We start from the raw sequence: 11160 nt of genomic DNA, 5'->3' as shown, positions 1-11160 counted from the left end.
TTGCTATATTACAAAGAAAAATATTTTCTAAGCGAAATTAATTGATAAAATTTTACACTTAAACTATTTTCCTTAGCAAATTTTCTTTTCAAAAAATATTGCTATTAAAACGAATTTTAAGGTATTGGTTTTCTAAGTTAAGATTGTAAATTGAAAAGATAAGTTTTTCAAACTAGTTTATTTTGATATATGGCAAAGGGGGAGAGTAGAGAAATTCAAAGTGAATCAACCCAATTTAAGCTTAAAAGGGGAGCTTATATTAAGAAGGGGGGGCTATGCTTATGCTTATCTTGCTTAGTCTCATACTTGATGTGTCTATCATGCTTATGATTATCTTCCTTGTGCTTATACTTTATTGCATAGTTTTACTTAACTTTGAATTTCGGTTGCCATTATCAAAAAGGGGGAGATTGTTGGTGCAGGAAGCATCCGACGATCGAACCTTAGTTTTGATAATGGCAAAGGATTCAAAGTTAAGTTGGTTTGTGATCTAACATGCCTGACTGAGTGTTTCAGGAAAGTCCTAACCGCGGTTAGGCAGGTGGAAATCCTAAGGGGTGGAAACCTTAGGTCCTAAGGGGCGATAACCCTAGGTGGAGGAAAACCCTAGGGGATGGTAACCCTAGGTCATAGGGGGCGGTAACCCTATGCGGAAAGTCTTGGTGGGTTGAGTACTTCAGGCAAAAGTCCTAGGGGATGGTAACCCTAGGTGGAAAGTCCTGGTGTCGCGAACCAGGTGAAAGACTGGACCAGCCGGGAAACGGAAGTCCAGCAGAAAGTCCGGGAGCATCAAGTGCCGAGCAAAAGTTCAGTCGATCTGGAGGATCGCACTAGCATCAGGTAATCTCTCCTGAGAGGAGTAGGTGAGGACGCGTTCCCCGCTGAGGGAACAGTAGGCGTCGGGTCGACCTAGGATTTCCGGTCGGAAATCCGAAGTCAGATCCAGATAGTCTGATGACTATCGATAATATTTTGTTACTTTATTTATTGCTTTATGTGCTAACTTTGTGGTGCAGAATATTGTTTGGAACTAACATGTCTTGCAGGTACAAAATAATGAAGTCTTCCCTAGAATGAACAGTATCTGAGGCGGCTCCATGGAGCTTGAAAGCGCCTCGGGTGCAAAAGCAGAGCTGGCCGCGAAACAAGGCTGAAGGCACCTCGGAGGGTTATGGAGGCGCCTTGGAAGGCGCCTTGAAGACCCATGAAGGCGCCCTCTTGCAGATAGGTTTCAACCAGTTCATCACTGATCCAGGCATGCGACTCGGGTGAACTGGAGGTGCCTCGGACGAGCTTGGAGGCGCCTCCAGCATGCTTTAAAAGCAGGTTTCGAGCAGCACCTCCAATCAACAATTCTAAGCCTTCTCTCATTCACGTACTGCTCCAAAAGACGCTTCGAAGTGCTGCTACTCGTGCCCGACGACCCAGAGCTCCGAGATTTCATTTTTCGTCGTTGGTATAGATTTATTTATTGCACTTATTGTAGTACTTAGTTTGTAATAATCGTGCTTATAGTTGTTGCCCACCGAAAACGATCAAGGATCGCGGGCCTTCGAGTAGGAGTCGATCTAGGCTCCGAACGAAGTAAATCGTTGTGTTCCTTCTTTGCATTTATTTCATTTCCGCTGCGTTTGCTCTTAATTTACGATTCCGATAATCGATAAAACGGAAATAGTCACGAGCGTTATTCACCCCCTCCTCTAGCGCTTCTCGATCCAACACTTTCGATGTGCAATTCACTAGCAATTCAAAAATGTTTACAACTAAAAGTACACGAACGCTAAAAAAAATAAAACTGAGAAGAAAAAGAAGAATGAAAAAGCAAAGCGTTGTTAGCAACGTCGCAGGAGCACCAGAGATCGAATCGTTCATTGTTGTTTTTTGACTCCAGTCTTTACCCTCCTTATATAGGAGGTTCGGGGCGCCTGGATCCTTTCGGGCGTCCTGAATATGACGTAGTCAAGCCAACCAGGGTGCTCCACGTGGCGAAGCGATGTTTTGGATAAATATTGCATTCCGGGCACCCGGGTCCCTCCTGGGTGCCCGAACCTCCGAGCGCCCGGACCACTCTTCTCCAGCAAATCCTTCTCCTGCACGAAAGAGTTACTACGAGGCAAAATGCAAATAATATTATCTTGCAAAATAAAGTGTTAGCACAGTTTAAAATGAAGAAGTTGAGTATTAGCTAGATTACGTTTCCTCGAGATCGGAATCTAGTCACAATCTCAACTTAGATATCCGAAATGGGTCTAAGTCGGATCGACGCCTAATGTTCCCTTCCCGGGAACGCCAAACATTCGGTTAGCCCTTCGACCCGTCTGGGCATCGTGCCAGCTATCCGATCAGCCCGTCGATGTAGCTGGACTTCATGTCAAATGTCCGGTCAACCCATCGACCCGTTTGGATTTCGTGTCAGCTATCCGGTCGGCCCGTTGACCTAGCTGGGTTTCGTGTCAAACATCAGGTCAACCAGTCGACCTGTCTAAGCTTCTCCTACGCACTCGATCAGAGTGTTAGATAATCACAAAACTAACTTAACCTATTTTCATTCATCAAAACTTGAGTTAGACCGTTAGTGCTAACCGCACCAACAAGAACTTCCATTCACATGTCTACCATTCAGTCCTTTATGACTTATTAGTGTTGGTGCAGTTAGTACTAATGGTCTAACTCAAGTTTTGATCAATAACAAAATATGTTAAGTTAGTTTCGTTGTTATCTAACACTTTGACCAAGTGTGCAGGAGAAGCCCAGACAGGTCGTTGTAAGGAACATGCAGAGCCGACCCTGGGCCAGGGCTACCAGGGCTCCTGCCCAGGGCCCAAAAATACCCAGGGGCCCATTTATATATAAAAACGTTTATATTTGTTAACATTTTTTTTATAAAGGTTCTTCATCCCTCGTTAAATCCCTCATCCCTCGCCGAAGCCCTCGTCAAATCCCTTACTAAAGCTGAACGCCAGCGATTCTCCATGCCATAGCGCCAAAGCGTCCTCACGATTCTCTTGAAGCCCTCCTCGTCGCGTCTTCGCTCTCTCGGTACGACGACTACGGGCGCATCTCTACTCTCTCAAAGACATTGAAGACCTCCTCGCCATGCCTTTCCTTCCTCATTGCGATGACTACTGGCCCTCTCTGGCTCTCTCAAAGGTGTGACTTGTTACTTCACACTTCTGTAAACCCTAAATGGGTCTTCATCTTTGCTTTTCTATTTTTATCTCGTCTATTTCGATCAAACCGTACGACTTTGAATAAAAATAGGGCTTGATTGGTTGTGACAATCGGAGTCTTATTGTGCTGGGAAATAGAACTCTTTGTGAGCTTGTTTGGTTGTGACAATTCGGCGACCATGATAAGGGTGTGGTGTTTATACATGTTTTCTTTGGGATTATTGTGTTGATAAGTTCAATAGAGGAGATGGTATTGTGGAGTTATTTCTGCGAGAAAGCAGAGTTCAAAGGTTTTGCAGAATTTCATGTGTTATGGAGATCTTTGAATTTAGGCTGTGAAGGATTAATTATGCTTTGGGTTATCTGGTTTATGAAGTTATATGTTGGGTTGAGGATTTCGGCAGAATATGGTGTTATGTAGTGAGTAGTTGGTAGGAGATGCTGATTGCAGGATTCCTGATTTTAAATACTGGAGAGGCTGTTCTCGGATTTTAAGGTGGACTTGGAACTTTCGGACAAATTTGAAAAAGGCAAAAGTGTGGAGTTTCATTCCAGTTTCATGGGGTTTATCTTTTGTGTCCTTAGATTTTGGTGTCGATTTTGGTACGTTTGGCTTTGTTGGTGGTGTGAAGTTATTTCTGCAGGGTGGAATTCATATAGTGAAGCATTTGTGGAATGATTTTTTTCCTTGAACATGGAAGATGATGGTTGCTAGTGGGATTTCTTTTCTATGCAATTTTGGAGCTGTGCTGAGGGCAGTGGCATGGTTTGGTTTTTCTTTGAGAATGGTGCTCTAAGGGTCATCAGTTGGTGATTGGTAAAGCAAGTTTTGTGGAATATGGAAATATGATCTCATGGTATGCTCTGGGTTCGTTGCTGTGACTATTGGTGGCTAGTTTCATTTGCTGATAAGTGGATGTTGGGTATGTGGAAGCTCCTTGCTGAAGGAATTTTGCATGAGGTTCCGTGGTGTCTAGATTTGTTTGGAATTTTATGTGCCAAATGTTTGATGCTGAATTTTGGTGCAATGAATGGCTGGTGGTGAATGGCGGTTCTGCACTATAATTTTTTATGATTTGCTATAGTGGGAGTTTCTTATGTGCATCAGTAATATGCTTTCTTGAAGGTAGAAATCATTGGCCTTAGGCTGGAGAGGTTGGTGCTGCAAGGTTGCTCTTTTATTGGTTCCTATGTGCTGATTTTTTTAATTTTGTATATTGGTGAGGAAGAGATATTTAAATTTTAGATTTGTAAAGTTTATAGAGTTGGTTTGCATTTCTTTAGAGCTTATCAAAGATCAGTGAGATTTTGTAATAAATCATACTAAAAAGGTTAGGTTTGCCCCCTTCTAATATGGTATTTCTTTTTCCAATAAATAATAGTTTTTTTAAAAAACAAACGAGGAGGCATCTAACATTTTAAGTTTTTATAAAATAAAATTTATTTTACTTTTTGTACTGAGTAACCAAGTAGGTCATTCTTCATAAAAAGTTTTTGCTCATCGCATGATGTCTTAGTCAATTTAAAATTTTAAACATTGACAGTGTTTTTAATTTTTGTTATTGCTAGGATTCCTATACATAAAATTTAATTTATTTATACTGAGTTTTAATTTTTCTTATCAAATGAAGTATACATGCAATGTCACCATTTTTTTATAAAAAGATTTTAATTCTTAACTACTTTGTTGAATAAATTGTTTAAGTTGCTCAAACTCAAAATGAATATATTTGTGACAGGTCTTTCTGATGTTCTCTTCGTTCTTCTAGGTTTGTTGATGTTAAAAATAAGGGTTATGAAGGTAAGCTGATTAGACTGTAATTTTTTATTATTTCCCATATTAGTGTCAGGAGTGTTACATTACTTTGTTTATCTCTTTGTATTTTTGAGTTAAATTTTTCTTCACTATCAGTGTTATTTTGCTAAAAATTTAAATGATTACTCTTTATAAGTATCTCTTACATTCTAAATGAAATTGATTACAACTAGAATTGTTATTCTTGGATAATTTAATAGTGTAAGAATGGAAAAAAAAATTATACATATAGTTTTAGAATTGATGCTTCATTCTTATTTTTATGTTAGAATTATGAGAATTTTTATTATTTAGATTGATGGAAGGATAAATTAAGGTATCATTAATAGTGTCGCCCAGGGCCTTTAACCAACCAGGACCGGCTCTGGGAACATGTGACATGTTTCAAGTGCAAGAAGACCAGACATTACAAGAACGAATGCTCATAGAGGAAATCCAAGAATCGAGAGGGGCGATTAAGGTTAGTGATTTAAAATTTTATGAAAATCCCATTATAGCTATGCATACTAGTAATAATTTAAATATTTTCGATTATGATAGCAATTTGGATATGCATTATAAATCTTCCGTTGTTGGTTCTAACAATTCACCTAATTCAAATTTAATTATCAAAAATAAATTAATGAATAAAAAATCAATTAATTTGAAATTAATTAAAAATAAATTGATTAATTTAAATAATAATCTAAAACTTAATCAAGACCTTAATCAAGTCAATAAAGACTAAGATCAAGTTGACACAAACCTTGGTCGGATCGATTAAAATCTTAATCTGACTAATCAAAAAATTAATTATAAAGATAAATCAATTAATTCAGGATTAATTAATAATTTGTTTAATAAAGATAACCATGAATTAATCAATCCAAATCTAATTAATAATCCAACTATAAATAATAAGAATGTAATCTATAAGAATTTTTAAAAATCAAATAAACCATTTTCAAAATTCACAAAAATAGAAAAACAGTTTTTAAATCTAAAAATCAGAAATTGAATTTTAAAATTAAAGAAAACAAATCTTTGAATTTTGAAAACATAATGTTAATTTTAAAATTTAAAATTCTGATAAAAATTAATTTTCAAATCTAAATTCAAAGTTTAAAAATTCGAAAAATCAACTTTTAAATTAAAAAAATGATAAAGTTCAAAGTTAAGAAATTTAAATTAGAAAAATCAGCTTTCAACTTCAAAAATTCAAAAGAAAAGTTTTTAAAATTTAAAATTCAGAAAACAAAAGTTCTATAAAATCGGGAAAACAAAATGTTTTTTTGAAACATAAAATTAGGAATCTCAAAAAGAATATTAATATATTATCTAAATCTTAAAATATAGACTTGTAGTCTAAGTTAAATTCAAATCAACAACTTAAAACTCATAAACAAAGTTACAATCACGCACCATTTAATTATGCAACAATCAATAAAATTTCAGTTGATAAAATTAGAAATCTTAATAATTAAAATGTGTCAAAGTGGGTTGACACATTCAAGATTAACGCAAAATGTATCAAATCGAGAATTTGATATATAATTAGAAACTAATATATTAAGTGTTTGATTGTTTTGACTTGATTGATGACATGTTCAAATTGACATGCTCATGCATATCTTAATTAATTGCAATATGTCATGTCTCACATGCCATATATTTTATCCATGATTTTAATTGCTTATCTTAGAATAGATAGATAGGGAAAATATAGGACAAAAGATATAGGCTTGATTGATACATGCACAACATAGTACCCAGGTGTGGTGAAATGATAGTATGTTAAGAAAACTTAGTTCAGATAGTCAGGTGGAGTAAGGAGTGTCATACTTGATCTGCTTAATTAAGTGGAACTAACTGAAGCTACCTACCACATCCTATACTAGTTAAACCATTAGTTAAGTATTCAATTTCTTGAACCAGCTTTGTCTAAGGATGTGGTCATTGCTTTGATACCCAAAAAGGTCAGTGTGTCTTGCCACGACCTGGAAGCCTAAAATGTGCACTTAATTGATCGACGATTAAACCTAAATCTAACACAAAGTCAAAGAATCCTTAGAACTCAAACTAAATCAATAAATAGAAAATTAGAATAATCATCTCACAAAACATATAAGGTTAATGTGTTTGTGTATCCTGAGACACATAGAATGGGTGAGATATTAAGACTAAATTGAAAATATTTTTAAAAAGGTTTTCAAAAATTTAAAAGAATATTTTATTAAAAATATTTTCAAAATAGTGATTCATATAATGATGTTGAATGATATTTCATGTTTGATTGGATGTAAATATATATATATATATTTTCAAAATTCTATACATCTTTGAAATGATTGTTGTTGATCGACACTTACCTTCTAGATCCTTAGGTCAACCATAACACACCCAAACCTACAAGATATATAGGAGAGGAGAGAGATAACCAACGTCAGGATACAGAATGAGAAGTCAAACTAAACCGTAAACTTGAATGGGAGAGGGAAAGATTATCAGTAGATCCTAAGTCACTTTCGGCGAGCTGATAGATCTACGTGGAGGGTTTCAACTTTTGAGGAAATTGTTTTCGGTGAGCGGATAGATCTACGTGGAGTGTTTCGACTTTTGGGGAAATTGTTTTCGACGAGCTAATAGAGAGAGAGGAGATTTAATTTCTGTGAACTGGGAGAGCGAAGAGATGTCGAGATTGTATGCATCCGAATCAAATTTTTTTTTTATTTTGAATATGTTGCTCTGATGTTTCGGAATGGGATAAGCAGTTGGCGAGAGGTGTATTATCGGAAATAGATGCACTTTTTGAAAAATAACAACTTTAGTGTGTTCTTTAATTAGGAATTCTGAAATTTTATATGTGAACTTTAGTCAATTACCGAATATCTTTTTGTACATCTACTTTCTTGATTTCTTTTAGAACGTTGTTTCACTGTAAATCAACACAAAGACCATGATCAGCTGGGAAGCAACACGCGACTTCTGTGGGTCTCATTTGCTGTTGTCTCCGCACCAAGCGCGAGGCCGCCACACGTCTTCCTTACTAGGGCATCCATGCAGATCCTCTCCAATATACTGGGTGATTTATTTAAAAAATATATAAAAAAAATATTTTAAAAAAAAAGACGGCCTTTGCATTGGGGGCACGTGGGTGACGTGTAGCAGGGGCCACCAAAAAAAGTGGGCATTGATTACTTATTTAATTTTTTTATTTTTTTTTTGAAATATAATTTTTTAAGGAGAGAATTAAAGATATTTGATATTTAACGAATTTATCTATAAATATTTACTTAATAAAATATTTAATTATAAATTTTAAAATATTTGAAAAATAAAATATCTGAATGATAATATGAAAATCAGATAAAAATATCAAAAAAAGGAAATGGAATTATTAGTTCCGTTTGCACCGTGGATGGCATTAAAAGCTATGAGCTGCCTTTTGTTTTCAAAACTTTATTTTTTGTGGCTTAAAGATTCCTTTCACACGGTCGCCGAGGAAGAGAGTCGTGTGGAGATCGTGAGTCGTCCACACGCGCATCCGACTGAAAATGATCTGACTGTCCACTTGTCGCCCATCCAGTCTCTCCCCTGCCCTTTTTATATCCCCGCGTCCTCACCCTTTCATTCCCCACCCATCATCCTTCGCATCCTTCGAGCGAGAAGACATGCCTCTCGAAGCTTCCGCGGCCGCTGCCTTGGACTTGGAGGAGATCGGGAAGGAGCTCGCTCTGATTCCGACGTCCCCAGATCTGTCTTTGGGCCGTCAGAAATACGCCGATGAGTGCGAATCTGCCATCAATCAACAGATCAAGTCGGTTCTATTTCTCTAGATCTCTCATTCATTTAACCTTATGTTTATTGTAATATTTTTTCCCTGCGATCGTTGATTCATCTTTTCGATGAAATTTCTTTGTCATTTATCTTCTCGAGATAAATGACCTGGGATCTCCACAATGCGAGCGAGTTCTTAGCTGCCTTGTTAGTTAGTTGATAGTTCTGTTTGACTTACCTTTCGTTTGTTCTGTTCTTTAAATTCCTTCTATGAGAAATTTAATTAGATCAATCTCAGTGATCTCGTCAACATTGTTCCATTCGCAGTGTCGAATACAATAATTCCTACGTCTATCATGCCTTGTTCGCTTACTTCGACCGCGACAACGTTGCGCTGAAAGGCCTCGCAAAGTAAGTAGGCGTTTATTCTCTATTTTCATACATGTGTTGTGATTCTTGAGTATATTTGACTTGCTTTTGCTCATTACAGATTTTTCAAGGAGTCAAGTGAAGAGGAAAGGGAGCATGCCGAGAAACTGATGGAATACCAAGTAAGTTACAGATTCAAATTTCAAGGTGTTTGTTATTGTCTCTGAACTACGACAACTGATTCTAAATCTCTCCGTGATCAGAACAAGCGAGGAGGAAGAGTGAAACTCCAGTCTCTTGTTATGCCACCGTCTGAATTCGATCATCCCGAGAAGGGAGAAGCATTGCATGGTAAGTTCGAATCTGTGCATCAGCACAAATCTACTCTGTCGTTTTATGTAACTGTTGCATATAAATATTTGTTTCGTCCATTCTCCTCAATATCGATGAACTCTATCCTGTTATTACTTATTCATTGATGATGTTCCAGGAGAGAGACTTTTTTTTTTTTTTAAACAACGATGGCGACTATTCCTAAATTTTTACAATTTAATGTCGGCTCCAGGAATCCTAATATTTTCATTCGGAATCCTAAATATTTACATCGAGATTGAATTATTTGGTTTTGTACCATTCTATTTTTTTTTTTATTTTTTTTACTACTCTGCTAAGTTTGATCAAACCTTGGATTTTGTAGAGTCTTTGGTGACATTGTTTTGCTTTGTTTCAGCCATGGAATTGACTTTGGCTCTTGAGAAGTTGACGAACGAGAAGCTGATCCAGCTACACAATGTAAGTGATATTGAACCATAGTCCAACTAGTTAGCGTTATCTCATATTTTAACTTTTACATTGTCTTGAAATTTAATCCAGATTGCTGAAAATTGCAACGATGCTCAACTGGCTGACTTTATTGAGAGTGAATTTCTGGGAGAGCAGGTGATATAATTATGAGGATGGTTTAGTTGATTGTCAACTTTGACACAATTGTTAATTTGTTCAGAAAATTTCAACATAATTTCACTAAAATCAGCAAAATTATAGACAAAAACCTAGAATAAGATTGAAAGGTCAAGGTAAAAAAAGAAAGCAAAAGCTTTATTTCCAATTTCTACTCTTCAGTAACCAATCTTTGTACCGCTATTAGAATACTGTTGGAGCAAATAAGTAATAGCAAACTTATGAACCTGTCAAACAACAAGTTAGAAAAATCAAATTTGCTTGCTGCTGCTGAACTTTGTAATCTTCATCTCATTTTCAAGTGGAAGCCATAAAGAAGATATCTGAGTACGTTGCTCAGCTGAGAAGGTTAGGGAAAGGACATGGTAAGGATTCCATTATTAAGATAATCTCTAGATGTCTATTTTGAAACGTTGTAGATAACCTTCAGATGTCTTATTTGCGATTGGGTATTATATGCAGGGGTTTGGCATTTCGACCAGATGCTCCTCCATTAGGGAGATGCTGTGGCTGCCTAAAGTGTTGAGGTCCTGATCAATTACATCTGTCTCTAGCTATAGGTTGTCATTTGCTTCATTCTGTATGTGTAATCTTTGATGCTGTCGAAAGTAGAGAGCATAACCAGACGGGGTTTCTGGAGGAAATAAAATTTGATGTATGACGTCGAGGTCTAGTCTCGATTGACTATGAAACTTGGTTCAAGCTTTACCAATCAACTGGATTAACACTGCATGTTGGAATAAACACGTGCAATTGTGTGTGGTTGTCATAACTTGAAAGGGCTGACCTCATGCCATGGATTTGGGATCCTTCGTTCATAAAAAAAGTGGATCAGGGGACGACTCACTTATAATTACGACTAGATTATGACCGTGATCCGACCATAATTAGTTATGATCTCTCCCTAGGTTCACTGTCCCTAGATTATAGTTTGGGTTGGGGCGAGTGGTCGGAGGCCACCTCCCACTCGTCGCCCGGCAGCTTGGCCACTTGCCCACTGCTGGCGACCTCCGAGCGGCCTTTGGTTACCCGTCATGACCCAAATTATAACAGGGGGTGGTGTGATCCGACTCCAATTGCAAGTGGTCA

General features: G+C 37.0%; 1 protein-coding gene across 1 annotated transcript; it reads left to right on the top strand.

Moving 5' to 3' along the window:
- Positions 1–8600: 8600 nt before the first annotated feature.
- LOC122002707 (ferritin-3, chloroplastic-like) lies at positions 8601–10784 on the top strand. Its single transcript, XM_042557982.1, has 8 exons — positions 8601–8782; positions 9070–9153; positions 9233–9293; positions 9375–9462; positions 9842–9903; positions 9985–10050; positions 10373–10436; positions 10534–10784. Exons 1-8 carry the CDS (start codon positions 8637–8639, stop codon positions 10566–10568), a joined length of 606 nt encoding a protein of 201 aa, XP_042413916.1. The 5' UTR covers positions 8601–8636; the 3' UTR covers positions 10569–10784.
- The last annotated feature ends 376 nt before the right edge of the window (positions 10785–11160 follow it).

This window comes from Zingiber officinale, chromosome 7A (assembly GCF_018446385.1).
Source record: "Zingiber officinale cultivar Zhangliang chromosome 7A, Zo_v1.1, whole genome shotgun sequence".
NCBI lineage: Eukaryota > Viridiplantae > Streptophyta > Magnoliopsida > Zingiberales > Zingiberaceae > Zingiber > Zingiber officinale.
Note: the sequence above shows the minus strand (reverse complement) of the source record. Positions and strands in the feature narration are given on the sequence as shown.

Bases quoted from the DNA above. Each gene is read 5' to 3' on its own strand.
- LOC122002707 (XM_042557982.1), top strand. From the start codon at position 8,637: ATGCCTCTCGAAGCTTCCGCGGCCGCTGCCTTGGACTTGGAGGAGATC. The intron at 8,783-9,069 runs GTCGGTTCTATT...TTCCATTCGCAG, and splicing joins GCCATCAATCAACAGATCAA to TGTCGAATACAATAATTCCT. The intron at 9,904-9,984 runs GTAAGTGATATT...AATTTAATCCAG, and splicing joins AGCTGATCCAGCTACACAAT to ATTGCTGAAAATTGCAACGA.